This window comes from Watersipora subatra, chromosome 6, assembly GCF_963576615.1.
Source record: "Watersipora subatra chromosome 6, tzWatSuba1.1, whole genome shotgun sequence".
Lineage (NCBI taxonomy): Eukaryota > Metazoa > Bryozoa > Gymnolaemata > Cheilostomatida > Watersiporidae > Watersipora > Watersipora subatra.
In genome coordinates, this window is record NC_088713.1 from 27948860 (window position 1) to 27975108 (window position 26249).

Consider the following 26249-nt stretch of genomic DNA (forward strand, 5'->3'; position numbering starts at 1 on the left):
TTTTTGCTCATAACTACGTGGACCTTTGTTGTTTTTTGAGTGTGTAGACTACGGCCCTGATTCGGCAATATCCCACTAAAGAACACCTGTGAAATTCACAATGAGTAACAATTCTGTGAATGAAATTTTTAGGTTTCCAACAAAGTGACCCGGTCATTTCGCACACCACTATAACTTACTAAAGTTAACTGCTCCAATATTTCACTTTTTTGTATCAGAATCTGAGAACTCTCATTTTTTGCCTTTAACATCGACCATGTATTCAGCTACTATTGAGTAAACGATCTTTTTCGGAAACTACATATATAAATGTGAGTGTTTGCCTATTCAGTTATAGAATAAAGTCTGGCTATAAAATATTCACTTCGCAGAGGATTTGATCTTGAATCTTCTAGATCTGAAGTCCAGCTTCTTGAACCACTCCACCATGATCGTTCAACTAACCGAGCGATGAATGATCGTGATGACATTCATAACATCGGTTAAAATACTCAAAGCACTTGGGGTCATTAACTAGCACAGTTGATGTAAACTTAACAATTATTAAGCTGGTTTCAAATGCACTTTTGTTTTAGTAAAGATTTAGATTACTAGCTTACTAGGTAAGTTTCTCAAGTTTATTGGGTAATTATTCTATTACCTGTTCAATGGCCGGCATTCAGTAGTATAAGTATATTTCATGTAGAGACATTTTAGTAAACATAGTAGCTGTAGCCCTTGTTGCGCTCATGCCGCTTGTTTCCAGGTATGTTTATCTCATATCGTAACCATTTTGGTGTTTCAGCTTCTCCGCAGATTTATGATGAGGAGACAATGAACTTAACAGCGTCAAATCCGATACCTTATCGTATTATTGGACGCTTCAGGAGGGCCAGTCACTATCCCACCCTCAGCGAGGATAATAAATTCAGTTGCTACAGGGTGCTACTCAAGAACCCTGAGACTGGGTCAATTATTAAAGACTTTATGAATGAATCAGAGATAACAGCTGAGAACATTCCAGTAAGTGATTAGAACAGACTCTCTTTATATTTCCATTCCATGGTTATTTTGCAAGTTTGCGTCATTTGTGAGATGAAAATGGCAAAAACAGCAAGTTTTATTAAAGGAAAAAGGAGTTTTATCACTCAACAATTTTTGTTGGATGCCTCATGCTTACGAAAGATGAAAACGGCATTTGCAAAAGATGCTCTAGAAAATTTCGTACAAGCTATTCCATTTTAAACATTTTCTACATTGTATAAAGAAAGCGGGCTGCTAAGCAAGACAGGAATGCGGTGCTATGAGCTCTTGTCTAGAAACCTTATCTTTTTTAACAAAGAGCCCACCTTAATCTACAACATGAGAATGCCCATAGAAACGCTTATCTCACGGTAACTCAAAGTGCGAACCTAGGGCTGTTTAGTGCGCACTTAGGGCAAATCCAAAACTGCATCACCCGTACATATGAAGCCAAAGATATGTGGAGGATATTGAAACACTTATCTCACGGTGACTCAATGTGCACACAACTCCAAATTCATATCATCCGTACAATGGAAGACTAGTGTATGTGGAGAAACCATACATCCTACAGACTCTGCAGTCCTTACCATATCAAGATGGTCAGAGTATCGAGTTATCTAGGTGGCAAGTTGTTGATTAGCCCTTTCATTGTCCATAACCAAAGTTCGAATTTGTAAGAGATCGATTTTGGCTACTTTTTACCATGAGTATACTTTTTACCATCAAAGGACTAACTGTAGCAACCATAAAAACAGTGTGTCAAGGTCAGTGGCAAGAATTGTGTCAAGGTCAGAAGCAAGATAGGCTATTCAATATTATTTGTCTGCAAAACTGTCAGCCATATTTATTGGTCCCCCATTTCCACTGACTTTAATTTCTGTTCATTTTTGATAGCGTGATGTCAGTCTATGATAAGGTTTTTATTGATCTTCTAATTTATCTTATAATTTAAATTATCAAGTGTACTTGTGACATAGCTAGTAACTTATTAACACGAACAAACTGTTAGAGGGTAGGCTAGACCTGAGGCTATGCTGCTGCTAGGAGTTCGTGTGTCGATATTAAGTTAACCTTTTTATTTATTGTGAAAGGTGTAAAAGATGCCCCCCGCAGCTACCACTGCGTCTAGTATTTTAACTGATCTATGGCTCATTATTGCATGTATACTTCTGACTGTTGGCTTTGTTTGTCAGCTCTACCCAAAGTGAATGAGTTGTGGGTTCTAAACAGGCTACAGGTAGCATGTAAACATAACGTAGTATGAAATCATCTGCTATGACTGGAACACAAAGAAAAAATACATTTGCCAGATATAACATACAATTAAGTCCATTGGACGTTGTGTCACCTTTGTTTCGCCACATACCAGTATACGTCTGGTGGAGGTTGCCAACCTCAGGTACTGGTTGGCGGTAGGCACTATAAAAAGGTTTGGTGTACCAGTTAGGTTCCTTAAGTTGATTGTTAAGCATTGAGTTGGCTTCGAAGAACCGAACCTGTTACTCATATTTGGTAATAGCATTGTTGTGCACTTTGGTTCCATGGTTGTTGTTGCTTTGCATAGTTCCAAGTACTTGCATCCTTCTATATCCTTGATAGTACCTATTGGCATTGCCAGATTGTCTGTGTGCAATGTAGGAACTTTCTTGAAGAATAGCCTTCCACATTTTTCAATACCAAAGATCATAATGTCCTTGCTGTGTACCAAAAAAGGTTTTTCTTATCCGTGCAAAGCTGGACATTCACCTAGCATATGTATAGAAGTATAGTATGTGTACAGGTATAGAAATGGATTTGTATAGATCTATATATATATATTTCAAAGTATGTCGTATGTCTGCATTCCGGCTATTGCTATTAAAGTCTTGGAATATAGCATCTACACCGAAGAAGATTTGATCATGAACCCTCCCGTTGGCAAGTTCAGCGCTGTACCAACTAGGCCACAGAGATTGATTACCCTACAGGATGAAATTATTTGCGGAGTTAAATTTCGCGGAAATAGTCTTTTCATACATATTCGCAGACTAAATTACTCGCGGATGAACACATTCGCGAGTAGGTTAATCTGTGAAAGCAGCTAGCAACAGAGTAAAACCTTCACGTGCGTATACCACGTGTTTAGGTTTCTATTTAGCTGAGAAATCTATGTCGATCATGCTGAGCTACAAATTTTTTGCTGCATCCAGAGGTTTTCATGAATGTTCATCAATTTGGAGGCCTTTGGTTAACGGTTGACTTGCAACAAAATTCACATTACAGTTATTTGATATGAAAAGATTCACCATGTCTTACTCTGTTGTGTTGTATAGGTGCAAAATATGTGGGAATGTGATTACAAGCTCTTGAAAGCTCAAAAGCGAACAATTAATCGCAGCCACACAAGACCGCCGTAGTTTGGATTCTCTTTCTAAAACGGCTCAAATGTGATGTAGTTGTGGGAGATGGTTTCTGTTTACACTTTCAACCAACCTTATTTGTCGAAATATTTTCACAAATATACTTCACGCATTCAATAAAACCATGTCTATTGTTCTTACGCGTCTATTTTACTGTCATTGTAATGCTGTCACTTTTAGCACTGACATCTTATAACTTACCGTAAAAATTCATTTAATTTCTTAACCTTACCTCGAAGGAGTACATATCATTGTCTGATAATTATGACGAGCCTGTTGGTCACCAGTGATAATCGAAAAGTGCTGCAAAAATGATTTGCGAAGTATTGGGTCAAATGATCAGATTACGACTTGCCAATTTGACCAAACTGAAACAAAACTGTAAAGTAGCGAGCATCTATATTTGATACGGGGTCTTCGGTAAAACTCGAAGTGTTTGTCATAAACTAGTGTTACGATAAGTTTTATATTGATCTTTTTATTGGCCTTTCAATTCACGTGAGAACATCACATGACAAGACAATAAATTAATTTCATGACTACGTCAAATAAATAAAGAGATTCCAATCTACGGCGGCTTTTCGTTTTTTAGCTTTTAAGAGCTTGTAATTACATTTCCACATATTTGGCACCTACAACACAACGGAGTAAGACATGGTGAATCTTTTGATACCAAATAACTGTAATGTGAATTTTGTTGCAAGTCAACCTCTAACCAACAAATTGCGGTAAGTTATGAATTTTTTCAACGTGAAGAACTGCAGGAGAGATTTTTTCAATGATGCCGGGCCGAATTCCGAATAACTTGTGACAACTTTGAATAATTTTGTCAAGAAGTGTGATGCATTGGCAATGGGCTTAACTCAGAGCCCCGACTATGATTTTGAAGGAGTTTGGAACTCAGCTACATTTACTGTACTCATTACATTTACTCAGCTGTACATTTACCAACTCTGCCTAACGGCTAGTTTTTAATTCGAGGTAGTAGTTCTCCCTTGTGTTAAAATTAAAATGATTGTTCGCGGATTTTAATAATTTATGGAATTAACTGTGCGCGAACTCGCGAATTATCAATTCCATCGGATAGTTTCATCCTGTAAGGTGTATCTAGTTGATATATATAGAGGCATAAAAAATACCCAATGGCTTTGCGTACCTCGCAGGGTCATCACATAACGTCGTGAGAAGCTGGTAGCTCTCATTATTTGTCGTACTCAAATTTTTCATTGGCAATGTGCCAGGTTAATAGCCAGTGGCAGGCAACTCTCATTACTTCTCATTGTTTATAAGCTGATTTTTAATACCTGACCAATGCCGGGAAGCACAGCTATATTATTATATATATTATACATGTATATATATTATTATATATATTATTACATATATATTTCTAAATAAGTATGTCATCATTCCGGCTATAGCTATTAATATCTTGATATTAAAATTCCGCGTGCTGATGGATTTAAACTCACAACAAATTGACAAGTTTCTTATCCGGACACTCTACCACTGAGCTAGAACAGCATTTTGACCAGAGTCATTTTCATATACGACATAAACTATGCGCATGTTAACTATTTCAGTAGCCCGTCCCCGCGTTATGATCATGTTCAGAAATATTTTTAGGACCTAAGTTTATGCAACGCGATGCTTCTTCGTCTTTTTTCGTTAAAGCTAATAATTTAACTTGAAATTTAGCGAATTTCGTACTGATTATATACGTTACCAACATATATACGTTGCGTCGACAGTTCTTCGTTTACATACTTGCTATTTATTTTCAATTTGCTATTTAACGTTTATTTTAATAGCGATATAGTATATTAGCAAGCGCAGATTCCTTTTCTCAACAGACAAATGTTGTGTTCGTTACACACGCATTTCACAAAGTTCCTATCAGTGCTCGCTTTGTGTATTAGCTTACACATCTTTCCTTCTTAACCTAACCATTTAGTAATTCGTAATTAATTTCACATTTTACAACAAACATTTGTAAGATTACTGTAAGACTATCTGTTAGAATATCTGTAAGATTTACTGTAAGATTTATCGTGTAAAATTGAAAGTATCAGGTATTCCTCACTCCCTTATATTTACATACATTTACATACTTTGAAGAATATATACATGTATAGAGATATATTTACATTCTCTTATTACATTTATAAACTTCTTATAACTTTTGAAGTTTATAATATAAGTTTTTAAAGTTGGTTGCATTATCGTTTTTATTTCAACTTGCATTTTTTAAACATAATTTGATTAATGTTAATCTTTTTTATTAATCTGTTAAATACATGTATTCTCAGAAGTTACACACGTCTAATACCTCCAAAGAAAAGAACCTGTCTTGTACAAAATCATTCCCTCATGATATGAAGTTTGAAAGTTAGTTGTTTGATGAAGTTTGAAAACCTTTAGAGTTGATTTTATTTCTGTCCTAATTTATTTCAACTACACAAAACACTTGTCTCATGATATGAAGTTGGAAAGTAAGAATGGCAAATGTTGTTATATATGTTAAATACAAATCAATTTTCTGTGCGAAGATTTTTTTATTACCTCGGCAAAGCCGGGTAGCACAGCTAGTATATATGTATAATGTAAACAGTATAGTATATATATATAAACAATATATATATATAGCTTTACGGCAAGTTCAAGCCTTTTGTATAGGCGTGTGGTGTGTGGCATGCGCGTCTGGACTATATATAATATATAGACTATATACTGACATTTAATATTTGCAGCCTGATGGAGATGAATACGCTTCATTTACCTTTGATGCTGTACCACCTGGAACATACCTTATACAGGTACGTTAGATGAAGATATTTGTTCTGTTCAAACTGTTGAAAACGTATGCTTACAAAATAACAAAATGAACATTTTTATAGTTTTTACTTACTTTTTGTTTCTTGTCATTATATGTTGGAAATATTATATAAGTTATATCATTTATATACATTATAAGTGTAAACATGCCTGTAAATAGGCTACTGAGTGGTAATTCAAGAATAAACAATAATAATAAACAATAATAATAAACAATAATAATAAACAATAATAATAAACAATAATAATAAACAATAATAATAAGCAATAATAATAAACAATCATAATAAACTATCATAATAAACAATAATAATAAACAATAATAATAAACAATGATAATAAACAATGATAATAAACAATGATAATAAACAATCATAATAAACAATAATAATAAACAATAATAATAAACAATAATAATAAACAATAATAATAAGCAATAATAATAAACAATCATAATAAACTATCATAATAAACAATAATAATAAACAATAATAATAAACAATGATAATAAACAATGATAATAAACAATGATAATAAACAATGATAATAAACAATCATAATAAACAATAATAATAAACAATGATGATAAACAATAATAATAAACAATGATAATAAACAATAATAATAAACAATAACAATGAACAATAATAATGAACAATTATAATAAACAATAATAATAAACAATAATAATAAACAATAATAATAAACAATAATAATAAACAATAATAATAAACAATAATAATAAACAATTATAATAAACAATAATAATAAACAATAGTAATAAACAATGATAATAAACAATAATAATAAACAATAATAATGAACAATAATAATAAACAATAATAATGAACAATAATAATGAACAATAATAATGAACAATAATAATGAACAATAAACAATAAAAATAAACAATAAAAATGAACAATAATAATGAACAATAATGAACAATAATAATGAACAATAATAATAAACAATAATAATAAACAATAATAATAAACAATAATAATAAACAATAATAATAAGCAATAATAATAAACAATCATAATAAACAATCATAATAAACAATAATAATAAACAATAATAATAAACAATAATAATAAACAATGATAATAAACAATAATAATAAACAATAACAATGAACAATAATAATGAACAATAATAATGAACAATAATAATGAACAATAATAATGAACAATTATAATAAACAATAATAATAAACAATAATAATAAACAATAATAATAAACAATAATAATAAGCAATAATAATAAACAATCATAATAAACTATCATAATAAACAATAATAATAAACAATAATAATAAACAATGATAATAAACAATGATAATAAACAATGATAATAAACAATGATAATAAACAATAATAATGAACAATAATAATGAACAATATAAATAAACAATAATAATAAACAATGATAATAAACAATGATAATAAACAATGATAATAAACAATGATAATAAACAATGATAATAAACAATGATAATAAACAATGATAATAAACAATGATAATAAACAATGATAATAAACAATGATAATAAACAATCATAATAAACAATGATAATAAACAATAATAATAAACAATAATAATAAACAATAATAATAAACAATAATAATAAACAATAATAATAAACAATAATAATAAACAATAACAATGAACAATAATAATGAACAATAATAATGAACAATAATAATGAACAATAATAATGAACAATAATAATGAACAATAATAATGAACAATAATAATGAACAATAGTAATGAACAATAATAATGAACAATAACAATGAACAATAACAATGAACAATAATAATGAACAATAATAATGAACAGTAATAATGAACAATAATAATGAACAATAATAATGAACAATAATAATGAACAATTATAATAAACAATAATAATAAACAATAATAATAAACAATAATAATAAACAATCATAATAAACAATAATAATAAACAATAATAATAAACAATAATAATAAACAATGGTAATAAACAATAATAATAAACAATAATAATAAACAATAACAATGAACAATAATAATGAACAATAATAATGAACAATAATAATGAACAATTATAATAAACAATAATAATAAACAATAATAATAAACAATGATAATAAACAATAATAATAAACAATAATAATAAACAATAATAATAAACAATAATAATAAACAATAATAATAAACAATAATAATAAACAATAATAATAAACAATGATAATAAACAATGATAATAAACAATGATAATAAACAATGATAATAAACAATAATAATGAACAATAATAATGAACAATATAAATAAACAATAATAATAAACAATGATAATAAACAATGATAATAAACAATGATAATAAACAATGATAATAAACAATGATAATAAACAATGATAATAAACAATGATAATAAACAATGATAATAAACAATGATAATAAACAATGATAATAAACAATCATAATAAACAATGATAATAAACAATAATAATAAACAATAATAATAAACAATAATAATAAACAATAATAATAAACAATAATAATAAGCAATAATAATAAACAATCATAATAAACTATCATAATAAACTATCATAATAAACAATAATAATAAACAATAATAATAAACAATGATAATAAACAATGATAATAAACAATGATAATAAACAATGATAATAAACAATGATAATAAACAATGATAATAAACAATCATAATAAACAATGATAATAAACAATGATGATAAACAATAATAATAAACAATGATAATAAACAATAATAATAAACAATAACAATGAACAATAATAATGAACAATTATAATAAACAATAATAATAAACAATAACAATGAACAATAATAATGAACAATTATAATAAACAATAATAATAAACAATGATAATAAACAATAATAATAAACAATAACAATGAACAATAATAATGAACAATTATAATAAACAATAATAATAAACAATAACAATGAACAATAATAATGAACAATTATAATAAACAATAATAATAAACAATGATAATAAACAATGATAATAAACAATGATAATAAACAATGATAATAAACAATGATAATAAACAATAATAATAAACAATAACAATGAACAATAATAATGAACAATAACAATGAACAATATAAATAAACAATAATAATAAACAATGATAATAAACAATGATAATAAACAATGATAATAAACAATGATAATAAACAATGATAATAAACAATGATAATAAACAATGATAATAAACAATGATAATAAACAATGATAATAAACAATGATAATAAACAATGATAATAAACAATGATAATAAACAATGATAATAAACAATGATAATAAACAATGATAATAAACAATGATAATAAACTCTAACGTACCTGATTTAAGTTCCTAGTTCTTGCGTCCTACCTCTCTAGTTCTCGCAGTTAAAATGCCGCAATCCCCCCTCTCTTGTCGCGAACCGGACATCCGGTTCTCCGCATCACATCTCCCTTTCTCTCCCTTATCTGTATTTCTTTTCTTTAGCCCTGTCTATAATCCACTCTATTGTTCTCTGAAACTATTACATTTTCCTTAAGCCCTGACTATTGTTCCCATTAGTTCCTTCTACTTCACATACTCCCGAAGAGTAGGGACATCTTGCCGGATGTCTCTGTTTCTTATCTCGGGTTGTTCAGCAAATTGAACTCTCCGCTGCCTGACTGGTGACTTTTTCTCTCTTGTATCTCTATCTATCCTTCTGATTTCTTGTTGTCTCTTTTCCTCCCTGTTAACCATCTGCATCTTGCCCCCTGGCTCTTTCTCTTTCAGTAGCTCTTTCAGCTATTTGCCTATCTTCTCTAGCTCTTACCACATCTCTTTCGTATTCTCTTTCCACTGCTGCCATTTCGCTTTCGAACCTCATTCTTATTTCACCTTTCTTTTGTTCTCTATCTTGTCTTGCTCTTTCTATCACCGCTCTTTCTCTTCTCCTCCATATGCTCTCTTCCTCCTGTTGGCTACCTTCTCTCTCTTGGGTTTCCCTCGCAGCTTCGACATATCTTTCCTCTGAACTTCCATCTCTGTCCAACCTCTCCCTATTAATCTCTTCTCTCTTGTTTCCCCTTTCTGTTCCTGCTCTAGTGTCTCTCTCTCCTTGGAGGCCGATACAGACGTTCCCTCAAGTCCATCGCACCCCTTCTTCTGGTCGCTATGTATCTAGACATAGTCTCGGATAACACCCTCGCCCAGTGTTCGTTGGGGACTTTGTCTTTCAAGTGTTCTTTATTGAAGAAAAACAGGCCATCCTGACCTCTTCCACAAAGGCAGGTGCACAAGTTAGGCGTGCCCTCCTTCTTGTTGGAGTTGAGGGTATAAATGAGCCTATTCAGGCGACCTATAACGCCGTACTGTGCAGCTGGCACCCTGGTAGAGGGGTAAAAGGAGCAAAGGATCACTCCCGATCTATTTGATGCCCTTCTCAGGGTCTGCTCGTACCTGGAAACCTTGTCCCCATCCATGGCGTTATTTTTTTGGCCCATGATGTCGGGAACTCCGGAAATGATCATCTTTATCCCGGTGATTCCACACATGTATAGCAGCTCCTCCAGGGTGGCTCCTCCTAAAGCAATTTTTTTTCACTCCCACTGGCGTGATATACTGGTGGCGTGATATAGTGAGCTACGCTGTTCCCGACTATTGTGTAGTCCTCCATCTCTATTATTCCTTCGCACTTTCTCTTTCTAAACCCTTTCTATTATCCGTGCTGTTAACCTCCTCACTTTCTATTGTCAAGCCTTTCTTTTACTTTTGAGCCTTTTCTATTGAATCCAACTTTGGTTATAGTTTTCTAAGTGTCTACAACAGAAGTTATTTGGAGTAAACAAAATCATTATCACGTTTGTTTATTCTATCTTTAGTACTCTTTCATATTGGGTTACTATTACTATTAGCTCCTACCAATGTTTTCTTTCTACTCCCTTCCTTACTATTACTAACTACTTCCTTATCCTGAGACTATCATGTAGCGCAAAGCTTTTTCAAATAATAATCTCAGGTGTTTCCTATTCCTTCTTACTCTTCTTCCGTTCATAGCCACCCAGAAGCTATTTGGTTCTAAAGCCTCCTTAATAACTGTTGCCTCTCTCCCTTCATCTTCGTGGTTTATTTTCACCCATACTCTATCCCCTTCTTTTAATACGGACAATCTCTTTTGCCTCTTTACCCTATCAAAATTGCTTTTCTGTCTCTCTTTGAAGTGTCTATCTCTTTCTTTGAATTGTCCTGGATTGGGTACGAATAAGTGCTGTCCTGGTAACTCATTTCGAGTTCTTCTATTATACATTAACTCATCTGGCCTATTTCCACTTTCCAGTGGGGTAGTTCTATAGGCTAGCAAGGCCAAGTTCTTGTCCTTCTCTTTCCTCCACAAACTTGCTATTATTCTTACCACTCTCTCCGCTAAGCCATTACTTTCAGGATATCTAGGGCTACTAGTTTCTCCTATTATATTGTACCTTTTCAAAATTTCCCTCCATTCGGGTGAGTTGTAACATGGTCCGTTATCGCTACGTACTTTTAATGGGGCTCCCAACCTTGCTATTATTCCTGCGAATTTCAACGCCAATTTTCTTCCTGTTTGATTATTCATCTGAACTACCTTTATCCGTTTCGATTAGTAGTCCATGAAAATAACGTAGCGCCTTCCTTCGAACTCTAACAAGTCTGTTCCGATCTCTTAACAAGGTTTCTCTGGTAATGGAGTGTTACTCATCGGCTCATGTGATACCCTTCTATTTTTATACATATCTCACAGCGTTCCACCATCTCTATTATCTCCTTTCTAATCCCTGGCCACCACACTGAATCTTGACACCTTCGGTACGTCTTGACCTGGCCCTGATGTCCGCTATGGAGTTTTTCCATTATTTCCTTTCTCATATTAATAGGTATGTAAACCCTGGCGTTCCACATAATCATTCCATTCACCAAGCCGAGCTCATCCTTCTTTTCCTTCAACTTTTTTGCCTTGCTGCATATTGCATATGCCCATCCTGTTTCTATTCCTTTCTTCACTGTCTGATACGTTTAATCTGTTTTCGTGTACCCTTTAATTTTCTCTATTAGAACATCCTCTATTGCTGCTACTATCCTACTAGCATGGTCTTCCACTCTTTGTAATTTTATTTTGTCTCTTTTTGATGCTGGTCTTGATAACAGGTCAGCCAGAAACATCTTATCTCCTGGTGTGTGGAAAATATTATATCTGTATCTCATCATCCTCATCTTAAATCTTTGGATCCTTAATGGCAAATCTGACAGATCTTTATTTCCCAACAGCGGAACCAGTGGTTTATGATCAGTCTCAACTTCGAAGTCTCTCCCCACCAAGTAGAAATCGAATTTGTCACACGCCCACGCTACGGCCAGTGCCTCCTTCTCTATTTGTCCATACTTTTGCTCTGCTTCACTCATTTTTCTTGAGGCATAGGCTACTGGTTGCCATCTTCCTTCCCTATTCATCTGCAGCAAAGCTGCTCCCAATGTATGTTTACTGGCATCTGCTGTTATCCGGTGTTTACTACTATAATCAAATAAAGTCAAGACTGGTGCTGTAGAGATGATCTCCTTAATCTTTTCGAAGCCCTTCTGCTGTTCCTCATTCCAACACCATGCTGCATTGTTTTTGTCTAATAGTCTCAATGGTCTTTCCACTTCTGCTAACAAAGGGCTAAACCTTCCTAAATAGTTCACCATCGCCAAGAACCTTCTCAAACTCTTCCTGTCTATAGGTGCTGGCATCTCCTTGATTGCTTTTTCTTTCTCTGGATCTATCCGAATTCCTTCTTTGTTTAGGATATGACCTAAAAACTTAACTTCATCAACTCCAAACTGACATTTATCTCTATTAAGTGTCAACCCTGCTCTATTAAGCTTGTCTAGCCTATTAAGCTTGTCTAGCCTCTAACTTCGTAAAGCCTTATGTCGTGTTCTTCTTTGTTCTTTCCTACTACCAAAATGTCGTCCATCATACAAACAACTCCTTGTTGTTGTCCTATTATCTTACTCACTTGGCGTTGGAAAAATTCTGGAGCTGCCAAAATACCGAACAGCATTCGCTGAAACATATACCTACCAAATGGTGTAATGAATGTAGTAAGCTCTCGTGACTCTTCCGCTAATTCTGTCTGCCAAAATCCTGAATTAGCATCCATTTTGCTAAAAATGACGCTCTCCTCTAGCTCAGCTATTGTTTCTTCCAATGTAGGCAGTGGGAAATTTTCTCTGAGCACACTCTTGTTTAGTTGCGACAGATCAACACAAATTTGGACTTTTCCCTTACTTTTTGGCGCTACTACCATTCCTGAACACCAATTTGTTGGTTTCTCTATTTTCTTTATTACTCCTAATTTTTCCATCCTTGCTATTTTCTGTTTTGTAGCTTCCTTCAGACCTATAGGCAACCTCCATGGCACTTGGAGACACACCGGTGTCGAATCTTCCCTTAAATTTATCCGGAACACGTCCGGTAGTGTTCCAAGCTCTTTGAACAAATTTGGGTATTTCTTTGCCATCTCGTCCTCTATTCTAGTCATTTTTTGAATTGTCTTAACTTGTCCTAACTTTATTATTTCCGGTTTCCCTAACAGATTACTATTGTTTCCCTTGATAACACCGATCCTCGCTATTATTCGTTGTCCTCTTTTTGAGATAAACTCAATTTTTGACTCGCCTGCTGTCTCTAATCTCTTGCCATCTGCCCCTTTCAGTACTCATTTAGTTGGTTCAATCTTGCAGTTTATCCTCCTTGCTGTTGCTTCACTCATAACTGTTACATCAGCTCCTGTGTCTATCTCGAAATTTATGTATTTGTTTTTAGTTTTCAAGCTGATTAGGAAGTCATTGGCTGCTTAAATCTTTTTAATTTCTCTTTTAGTCATAATGAATTTCCTGAATATTCCGATACATCATTTTCAACCATGCTTATTTTTTTATCTGTTAGCCGGTTAGGACAGCTTCTCACCATGTGTCCTGTTCCCGAGCAAGCATAGCAAGTGATAGGTGACCTTTCATCATTTTTTCTTAAAGTGCCTGCCTCCCTGGTTAAGTTTCGTCCTCTGTATCCTCTATTATACCCAGTTCCTCTATTTCTGAAGCAATCTTTTGAGATGTGTCTGAATCTATCGCATGTGTAGCATTGTACTCCTGATCTCCCTGTACCGATATTACCTTTGTTTCTTGCTCCTCCATCAGCTCTACCTCCTATCCTTTGTATTAACTCATCGTCTTTTTCTCCTATTACTTGATCTATCGTTTCTTTTTCCCTTGTTGTTATTATCACCGCTGCTATTGTGGCCGACTCGTACTGACTGCACCTAGCTCTTGCCTTCTCTAGGGTGATATTCTTCGTAAGTAACAACTCTTTTCTCATTTTATCATTATTCATACCCATTATCAAAACCTGCAGTATTAGATCTTTCTCTAACTCCAGCCTGCATTGTTTTGCTGCCCTTTCTATTCTTTCTACAGACCTGCATAAATCTTCACAATTATCCTGTTTCATAGTAAATAATCTGTGTCTCGTTGCTACTATATGTTCCTTCTCAGAAAAATAATCGTCGATTTTTTCTTTAATGTCGTCGTATTGCATGGCGTCGACCTCTATCTCCCATGTTTCAAAAATATTATACCCCTTCTCTACCCTGCAGTCCAACAGAAATGCTGCCTTCTTTTGTTCTAAATCATATTCTTCTGATTCTACTTTTCTTGTCACTCTGGTGTGTTCCTTTCTATTTAATCCTGCTGACACAATCGCTATCTCAAATCTCTTAATAAATCTCCTCCATCCTTCCAATTCGGCTCCTGTTTCTAGTCTCAGTTCGGGTGTCTTAACCCCCTTCCCAAAAATACTATTATTGTGTCTGTCGTTCATTTTCCAGGTTATTATCCTCAATCCTTCACTATTGTATAACTTATAATTTTTTATTTCTTTCTTCAACTATTATCCTTGCAAATACTCTCTTTAATCATCAATTATTCGCTATTGCCTAATAATTTGATTATTATCGCTACTATTATCGTTGACTTACTGATTTACCTTGTAGTCGCCAGTCTTGACACCATCTAATGTACCTGGTTTAAGTTCCTAGTTCTTGCGTCCTACCTCTCTAGTTCTCGCAGTTAAGATGCGAGAACTAGAGAGGTAGGACATCTTGTCGCGAACCGGACATCCGGTTCTCCGCATCACAAAACAATAATAATAAACAATAATAATAAACAATAATAATAAACAATAATAATGAACAATATTAATGAACAATATTAATGAACAATAATAAACAATATTAATAGACAATAATAATAGACAATAATAATAAACAATATTAATAATCAATATTAATAAACAATATTAATAAACAATAATAATAAACAATAAAAATAAACAATAATAATGAACAATAAAAATAAACAATAATAATAAACAATATTAATAAACAATAATAATGAACAATAATAATGAACAATAATAATGAACAATAAAAATGAACGATAAAAATAAACAATAATAATAAACAATATTAATGAACAATAAAAATAAACAATAATAATAATCAATATTAATAAACAATAAAAATAAACAATAATAATAAACAATATTAATAAACAATAATAATGAACAATAATAATGAACAATAATAATGAACAATAAAAATGAACGATAAAAATAAACAATAATAATAAACAATATTAATAAACAATATTAATGAACAATAATAAACAATATTAATAGACAATAAAAATAAACAATAATAATAAACAATAATAAAGAACAATAAAAATAAACAATAATAATAAACATTATTAATAATCAATATTAATAAACAATAATAATAAACAATAATAATAAACAATATTAATAAACAATAATAATAAACAATAATAATAAACAATAATAATAAACAATAATAATAAACAATAATAATGAACAATAATAATGAACAATAATAATGAACAATAATAATAAACAATATTAATGAACAATATTATTAGACAATAAAAATAAACAATAATAATAAACAATATTAATAATCAATATGAATAAACAATAATAATAAACAATATTAATAAACAATAATAATGAACAATAATAATAAACAATAATAATGAACAATAATGATGAACAATAATAATAAACAATGATAATAAACAATGATAATAAACAATATTAATAATCAATAATAATAAACAATATTAATAAACAATAATAATGAACAATAATAATAAACAATAATAATGAACAATAATAATAAACAATAATAATAAACAATAATAATAAACAATGTTAATAATCAATAATAATAAACAATATTAATAAACAATAATAATGAACAATAATAATAAACAATAATAATGAACAATAATAATAAATAATAATAATAAACCACAATAATGAGCAATAATAATAAACAATAATAATAAACAATAAAAATAAACAACTAATATGTTGTACTATAAACCACCAACCATATACCATTAGATTCAGAGTTTGCCAACAACTATACATGGCAATTACTTTTTTCAATGCGCATGCAACTGACCTTGATAGAGATCAAAAGATAATCTAGTTACTTGCTTATTGTATTCTCAACTAGATGTAATTAATTTTGTGATGCTATTACAACTCAATTTGAACTACTCTTTAATAATTTGTGGCCCTGGAAAGGGCCATCGGGGTGTGTAAAGTGATTTATGGGAGGATGCTAAGATGAACAAAGGAGTGAGTTCTTGGGTGGTCTCATAACCTCTGACAGCGCTGTGCGTGAAGCTTAAACTGACCTGCTCTCAGAGTACTCCTGTAAAGCAGGTATATGAGTAGAGTAAAGACAGCTCAGTTTGTCAGGTGCAGCCAATGAAAGGCTTCCATGAACCATCTTTCGGTGCCAACGACTACTTCTATCTACCGCACGACGAATACAGTAATTTAGTAAACTCTTCAGGTAAGCAGCAAGCTATTTGCCAAATTTTGGGACTTCCTATCCAAAACATTTCTTCCCTTTTCATTCTCAGGTGAGGCCGTTTAGATGGTTTGGAACGAACAAAGATTGTGTGTCTGCACCAATCGCATCTAAATATGGCAACCTTTCAAATTTCGTTGTCGAAGGTAAGCTATCTCTTACCTTTACACATGCCCTTCTCAGTCACCTTTGCTCACGCTAGTGTTTTACCCACAACAACTGTCCTTGGTTTGACATCCTTGTTTTTACGCCTTTCCAAAAAGGTTTTAGTGGAGCAGCCAGAATAAGATTTTGAAGGGTTGTTGATGCTCAACGGGTCAATTTTGTAATTATCTAAAAACTTCATACACCTTAATCAAAATTTTATGTTGTAGCGCGAAACAACAGAAAAAACTGCATTATTCACTGTATTTCCATGCTTCAAATATGCTTACTATATGTAATTGTATGTGTATATCTACTTATCCTTTGTTGGTCGTATATGTAATTGTACATGTATATCTACTTATCCTTTGTTAGTCCTATATGTAATTGTACATGTATATTTACTTATCCTTTACTGGTCCTATATGTAATTGTATATGTATATCTACTAATCCTTTGTTGGTCCTATATGTAGTTGTACATGTATGTCTACTTATCCTTTTTGGTCCTATATGTAATTGTACATGTATATCTACTTATCATTTACTGGACCTATATGTACTGTAGTTGTATGTGTATATCTACTTATCCTTTGTTGGTCCTGTAGGTAATTGCATAGGTATATCTACGTAGACTTATCCTTTGTTGGTCCTATTTGTAGTTATATGTGTATATCTACTTATCCTTTACTGGTCCTACATGTAATTGTACATGTATATCTACTTATCCTTTACTGGTCTTATTTGTAATTGTATATGTATATCTACTTATCTTTTTTTGGTCTAATATGTAATTGTATATGTATATCTACTTATCCTTTTGGGTCCTATATGTAGTTGTACATGTATATCTACTTATCTTTTACTGGTCCTTTATGTAATTTTATATATATATAAATTTTGTTTCCTCACCCTGGATACCCCGTATGGGTGGTAAATTCTGCTCTAACTCGGGTCTCCTATCAGAGACCTGGGAGTTTGAGCACTCGCCTCAAGATCTTAGCTGTTCCCAATAGCGCACTTTTCTGCAACTCACCTGAGTTGATTGTTGTTGGTATTTGGGCAAGCCACATTTCATGCGCCGGTGTTATTGCGCCCAGTGCCCCAATGACTACTGGGATCACAGTTGTTCTTACATTCCAGCATTTTTCGATTTCTTCTCCAATAGGGAGATATTTCTCTACCTTTTCTTTTTCTTTGCTGGCTATATTGTAGTCATTGGGTACTGCTATATCTATTATAGTAGCCCTCTTGTTCTCCTTGTCTACCACCACTATATCTGGTTGGTTTGTTAGGACATGCTTGACAGTTTGGATGTAGAAGTCCCAGAGGATCTTAGCGCGGTCATTTTCATTCACCTTACCAGGAGCTTCCCACCAGTGTTGTGGTTTATTAAGGCCATACTCATCACATAGACTTCTATACACATTACCTGCGACATGATTATGCCGCTCAGTGTATGCGTTTCTTGCTAGCTGCTTGCATCCACTGATGATGTGTTGGATGGTCTCAGGTGCATCTTTGCACAGTCTGCATCTAGAATCGTCTCTAATGTGATAGATTTTTGTTTGGTGTTGCCTTGTTGGGAGCACTTGCTCCTGGGCTGCCATGATTAGCGACTCTGTATTGGCCGTTAGGTTTCCTTTGTTCAGCCACATATATGTCTGGTGAAGATCGCCAACCTTAGATATTTGTCAGTGGTAAGCACCATGAAGAGGTTTCGTGTGTCAGTCAATTTCCTCATCATCAGGGCGTAGGTCCGTTGTAAGAGCAGCCGATTGAAATTCAGCTAGCAACTTATCTGAAGTGGCCATGGAGGCTGCATATGCTTTGATGTTTTGCTCCTCCTCTTTCGCTGTCTGCTGCACACTTTTGAGTCCCCTACCACCATCTTTCCTATCGAGATACAATCTAGTAGTATCAGATTTTGGGTGGAGTGCTCCATGCATGGTCAGCAGTTTACGAGTTGCTATATCTGTCTCTTTGATGGCTTCCTCTGTCCACTTTATTATGCCTGCTGGATATCTTACTACTGGCAGTGCGTAGGTATTTATTGCCATGACTTGGTTCTTGGCGTTGAGCTGGCTTCGTAAGACCTGCCGAAGGCGTTTCTTGTATTCGGTAATGGCTTTGTGACGTACCTCGGCTTCGTGGTTGATGTTGCTTTGCATAATCCCCAAGTACTTGTACCCTTCTTCTATATCTTTGATGGTACCATTTGGCATTCTTAGGCCATCTGTGAGCATAGAATGGCCTTTCTTAAGAATTAGCCTTCCACATTTCTCAATACCGAAGGTCATTCCGATGTCCTTGCTGTATACCTGAGTGAGGTGTATTAGCGAATCAATGTCCCTTTCTTTGTTAGCGTACAGCTTGATGTCATCCATGTAGAAGAGGTGGTTTATCTTGGTGCCACTCTTAAACTGGTACCCATATTGAGTCTCCTCCAGCATATTGCTTAGAGGGTTTAGGCATATGCAGAAGAGCAGCGGTGATAAGGAGTCACCTTGATAGATGCCTTGCTTAATTTTTACACTCGCCAGCTTTTTGCCATTAGCCTCCAGTTCCGTCTTCCATTTGGTCATTGACATCTTGATGAATGCCACAAGAGCAGGGTGAACATTGTACATACTGAGGCACTCAAGTACCCAACTATGGGGAATTGAGTCATAGGCCTTTTTGTAGTCAATCCAAGCCATGGCAAGATTGGTTTGCCTACTCCTGCTGTCTTGACAGACCGTCCGATCCACCAGTAACGGATGTTTGGCTCCTCGGGTGTTGCGTCCAATTCCTTTCTGAGCACTGGTCATATAGTGACTCATGTGCTCTTCCAGTTTGTCTGCAACTATTCCTGAGAGCAGTTTCCAGGTGGTGGGCAAGCATGTTATTGGTCGATAGTTCTTGGGAATCGGCCCCTGCTTTGGATCTTTTATCAAAAGTACAGTTCGTTCTTTGGTCAGCCATTCTGGATGGTCACCTTGTTCTATCAGGCATTCCATCTGTTTAGCCATTCTATTGTGAAGTGATGTCAATTTCTTTAACCAGAAGGCTTGAATCATGTCATGGCCAGGTGCTGCCCAGTTTTTCATACGCTGCACTCTGCACTTGATGTCCTCTTTGCTGATGGTGAGTCCTTGCTGAGCCACAGTGTTTTGACGGCTGTCGTTAAGCTTCTTCAGCCAATTTGCAGTGGTGTTATGAGTAGTCCCTTTCTCCCAGATGTCCTTCCAGAACTTTGAAGTGCTAGATCGGGGAGGCTCAGACATTGGCCTCTGCAGTTCACCTTTGAACTGGGAATACACTCTAGATGGATTATTGATGAACAGTTCGTTCATTCTCTTGTTATCCCGTTTTTTGGTGTACCGCTTCAGTCGTGCCGAGAGTGCTACTAGCTGCTGTTTGGCAGACTCTAGAGCTTCTATTGTGGTTTCTCTTTTTGGACGCTCTAAACTGTGGTTAGATCTCTCACTGAGCCTACTAACTTTCTTGCGCAAGTCTTTGATCTTATTTTGTAGCCTCAGCTGCCAGGATGGAATGGCTTGAAGCCTTGTTGGCAGTGGCTTAATACCCATCTCCTCCAAGATGACAGTTGCTGTACTGTAGAATAGGGCATTAGTCTCACTGATTGATCCAGTTGGGATCGACTCCAGTGCCAAGTTAATGTTTTTTAACAGCTTCTTAGGTATGGCCTTGCTAACTATTCGTAGTGGTACCCTGCTTCCATAATCATTAACAGCTGGTATCTTGTTGATGATGTTTTCCGCAAGCTCTTTCACCCTTGGGTCAAGGTCCAAGTGTATGTTTTCTTCAACCCGTGAGTCAACACATGATCAAGGATGTGTCACAGTGTGTGTTGATATGCACTCCTCATTGGTCGAGGTTACCTGGGTGAACTCTTCCCTAATTTCATCTACCTCAAGTTCCGATATGAAGTGCTGCTTGATTATGTTACTCCTCTAAGCTACAAGTTGCTTAGGGGTTAGTGGCAATTCAGGGCGCATGTTTATCCACAGTTGATGCATCCTTCCCATGTAGCCCCACTTTTGAGGTTCACTCATAAAGTAGCACTGCATGAGGTCCGTGTTATCAGTCCGAGTCCATTTCATCCGTTTTGAACCAGTAGCCAATTTTTCGCTGCCTTGTCCTGGTTCAGCTACAGGCAGCGCGGACCTTGTTTGACCGGGCGACGTCCGAGCCGGCATGGCTTTGGTTATTGCACTCATCATAGAGGTTGTAGACATTATACAAGCAAGGGTCTTGTCTAAGGACCACTAGAAAAGTGCAGTTGTAGGGGTTTGAACCGAGGACCTAATGATCACGGTCCCGATACCACCGATACACCAACTGCGCTATCTGTCCTGAGTATATATATATATATATATATACAGTGAAACATGGATAACTCGCCCTCGGATATAGCGAACACATGGTTAACTCGACTGGATTTGCTTGGTCCATTCCCACGCAATGATGAATGGCTCTATATAATTCGAACTCAACACTGTTATAACGAACTGTTTTTTGCCCAACGGCTACCAAAACGGTTGCTATCGCTTTAGAAAATCACTTTATTCCAAGCCATAGAGGTAAACCTCACTTTTTCGTAATTCATAAGCGTCGTTATTACCTCCATCGGCAAAACATTTTTGTCAACGACTTTTCTAAAGGTTTGGTGAAATTTGATTTATCCTGCTTTACGATGAATAGCACGGACTAGCCGGGTCACGCGCGCAAGGATTTTCGCCACGCACATACAAAACAAAAACAGCATGTTGTTTTTGTTTTGTATTTACGTGGCGAAAATCCTTGAGTGCGTGACCCGGCTAGCCCGTGATGAATAGTTTTCCTACGTTGATTCCGTGTTAAATCAACGTCGGAATGTTGAATGTTTAAAACGTCTTAAAGATTGTTGTAATTAAACGTATACGTTGTCTTAGCTAAAAAACTATTCATCGTTGGACCTAAACACAGAATACGTGTGTACATTCAATAAGTATCCATTCAAAAAGCGTGAGTGATATACAATGTATCGTAAACCTCGTAAAACTTTTAATTGAACTGCCTCGGAGTGTTGCTCTTAACGAATCTCAGGTAAAGTAATGTAATCTTTGCATAAACTTCAAGAAAAATCGGCAAAATTGATCGTGGGTAAAACGCTCAAAAGAAAAAGATGTCTTTTCTTTTGAGCATTTCAGCAACGATCAAGTTTTGCCAATGTCAATCTAAAAAACGTCCTTGCAATAACATCACCTCAAACAACAAACCAATCTCAAGTGATAAAAAAATCTCCATACTTTTTGATAAAAACGTTTTAAGCTTTACATTAGAAGCATTTAATTTGAAACAAGCCATTTGTGCTTTTGATTTATATTATAGTTTGTATATGTACATGTATCTACTAATAAATAAGTAAATACATGGACTTGTGATAGTGCTCTGATAACTTGAACGCTCTGATAATTCGAACACTTTTGCTCGGTCCCTTGAAGTTTGAGTTATCCGAGTTTCACTATATATATATATATATCATTTACTGGTCCTATGTGTAATTGTACATGTATATATACTTATCCTTTACTAGTCTCATATATAATTGTACATGTATATCTACTTATCCTTTACTGGTCCTATATGTAGTTGTATGTGTATATCTACTTATCCTTTGTTGGTCCTATATTTAATTGTACATGTATATCTACTTATCCTTTGTTGGTCCTATAAGTAATTGTACATGTATATCTACTCATCCTTTGTTGGTCATATTTGTAATTGTACATGTATATCTACGTATCATGTATTGGTCCTATATGTAGTTGTACATGTATATCTACTTATCCTTTGCTGGTCCCGTATGTAATTGTACATGTATATCTACTTATCCTTTGTTGGTCCTATATGTATTTGTTCGTGTATATCTACTTATCGTTTGTTGGTCCTATATGTAATTGTATACTTTTAAAATGAATTAGCCAAAGTGATCATAATATTGGTGAAAAACAAGTCTTTTTAATATGAGGTCACAAAGGTTTAGTTTTTTGTTAGTTGTTTGAAAGATTCAACATCCACAGAATTAATCGCTCGCTCTGTGAGTTTGTATTTTTATTGTAAAGCCAATACTCTCAATACTCTCAAATGTCTCATCAAATCGCTGTTACGCTCCACTCAGGAAACAAAATGATTCCATTGCAGGTGCTGACTACAAACCTGAGGAACGACCTAACCTGTCTATCTCCTCAACAAATGACGCACTCGTGAGATTTCAAGTAGCTCCCAAACTTCATTATATACTTTTCTACATTCTCCAATTCCAGAAGAATACCTCTGGTTCTGAAACAGTTAATATTGTTACAAAGGTCTGGATCGTACCTTTCTTTGTCTGTCCGTCGATGAAGATGGGTAGTTGCCGTAACAGTTGGTGATTGTTGTGATGGCTTAGACTAGGGAGTTAAGCTTACTCGTTGTTATTCTTGCTAAATTTTATTTCACATTTGGATAATCAAGGTTTTTATTTGTCATACAGGCTTTTCTAAAACTAGTATACTAAAACTGTGTCAAATAAAATTAATTTAGGATTCGTTTACTTTTGGATGAAGTGAACATGTGGTGTCTATTTTTAGGTCTACCCAGAGGCGCGAGACGACTGGTCCTGGACAAACTTCACTCTAAATGGAAAGAATTTGTCGGAGGTTTTCAAACCTGATGATGTAATCGTTGTAGAGGTGAAAGGCTATAGTAGTTGCTAGCTGTAATACGTGTTTTCAAATTTCTATTAAAATAATCATAAATGCATCGTAAAGCCTCTAATTGAATGTCAATTGCGCTCTATTTTTGAACTCTTCTCTCTCATAGGGGGGTTCAAATAGAGGTGGCATTCAAATAGAGGTGGCATTCAAATAGCGGCTGGCGTTCAATTAGAGCTTTTGAAGCGTGTAGGACTGTCTCGCACATGTAAACCTATTAAATGTACTGCTAAACTTCTACCTTTCATCCTTTACATACACATTTTTGACATGCAACTTTAAATTTTAATGCAGGTTTTTTTCAACACACGAAGCAATCTTTGATAACATGTCTGAAGTTTTTTATTATTTGAATGCTACACATATAACTAGCATGTTATGTTTGTATATATATTCTATGTTTATATACATAATAGACGTTCCTATAACAACCAACAATTACTGTAAATCCTTGTGTATAAGCCGCATTCGTGAACCTAAAATATTGTTCAAATGTTTGCAGTACAGATTTTACACAGCATCTAAAGATTTGTATCTGTAAACTTCTCTTTATGTTTGGAGTTAGAGTACTGACATGTGAGAAACTTAATGTTACATATAATGAAAAATTATAAATATACTATATAAAAGAATTACATAAAATATTAATAAATTTAAATAAGATTGTTTTATTATGTGGTTATTAATACAATTTTAACTAATCGTTAAAACGTACAAAGATTAAAAATTATTTATTCAGCAATAAAACGCTAGGAATTACAAAATACTTGTACGGGCGTAATGAGGTCATTAGTTGAGGTCAATGTCATGTGACATCGCCTGCTTTGGGTTTCGTTCATTGAATTGGTTTTTGATTATGTCAAAAACTGCTGAAAAATGTCGCTTGGTAGTTTTGAAAGCGATATTCACAAATTTCAGTTAAAACCGCGGCGTCATTTTCTGTCGTACTCCATGACATGATTTACAAAATGTGCTTGCAGATTTGGTACTTGTTTACTGCAGTTTACTGAATGCGTAACACTTTCTTTGGACTGATGAGAGCTCTCATTGGTTGATTGTCAGCCAACATGTGACAACAGACACAGGAAGTAGACTTGACAAATGACTCGCATGGCTAGGTTGAATTAAATGTGTTAAGTGAATGCAAAAAAGGCAGGCTCAGCTCGTAAACACTCTATCCTAGTAACTCCAACAAATTCAATGTCCAAAATTATGTAAAACGAAAATATATGTTTACTATTCTAAAACCGCTGTCTGTCTGTTCATCTGTCCATCCGTTTTTCCAGAGCCGAGGTTAGAGCTTAAATTAAAATAGCGGTTTCATCAAGACTCAAATTCGGGATATTCAGCTTGGTAGACCAGAAAAAGAGAAACCGATATTATTAAGGCTAACTATGGGACCCTTGTTATACAAATCTCTCTTGAGTCACGGCAAGTCTATTTCCTGCTTCCGCGGTGTCTTACTGGTGTAACTTCTGGTGGTGAAACACCGCCAGTCACCCGATACCAGATACACCTCTCGTCACCTGATACGGGATACGCCTCTAGTCACCTGATACCAGATACATCTTTAGTCACTTGATACTAGATACACCTCCAATCACCTGATGCCAGATACACCACCAGTCACCTGAAACCAGATATGCCTCTAGTCACCTGATACCAAATACACCTTTAGTCACCTGATACTAGATACACCTCCAGTCACCTGATGCCAGATACACCACCAGTCACCTGATACCAGATACGCCTCTAGTCACCTGATACCAGATACACCTCTAGTCACCTGATACCAGATATGCCTCCAGTCACCTGATACCAGACATGCCTCCAGTCACCTGATGCCAGACACACCACTACTCACCTGATGCCAGACACACTACCAGTCACCTGATGCCAGAAACACCACCAGTCACCTGATGCCAGATACGCCACTACACGCCTGCTGCCAGATACACTACCAGTCACCTGATGCCAGATACACCACCAGTCACCTGATGCCAGATACACCACCAGTCACCTGATGCCAGATACACCTCCAGTCACCTGATGCCAGATACGCCACAAGTCACCTGAGAAATGTGAAAGTACGAAAGAGACCTGTCATGACTCCAGAGCAAAAT

General features: G+C 34.3%; 1 protein-coding gene across 1 annotated transcript in view; it reads left to right on the top strand.

Annotated features, from left to right (window-relative positions):
* The window catches only part of LOC137398181 (uncharacterized), a 63414-nt gene that overhangs the window by 18559 nt on the left and 18606 nt on the right, over positions 1 to 26249 (top strand). The window contains exons 7-11 of the mRNA XM_068084287.1: positions 785 to 1002; positions 6155 to 6220; positions 17296 to 17389; positions 23576 to 23739; positions 24004 to 24105. Of these exons, the coding sequence (XP_067940388.1) occupies positions 785 to 1002; positions 6155 to 6220; positions 17296 to 17389; positions 23576 to 23739; positions 24004 to 24105 (644 nt within the window). The remainder of the gene's footprint in view (positions 1 to 784; positions 1003 to 6154; positions 6221 to 17295; positions 17390 to 23575; positions 23740 to 24003; positions 24106 to 26249) is intronic.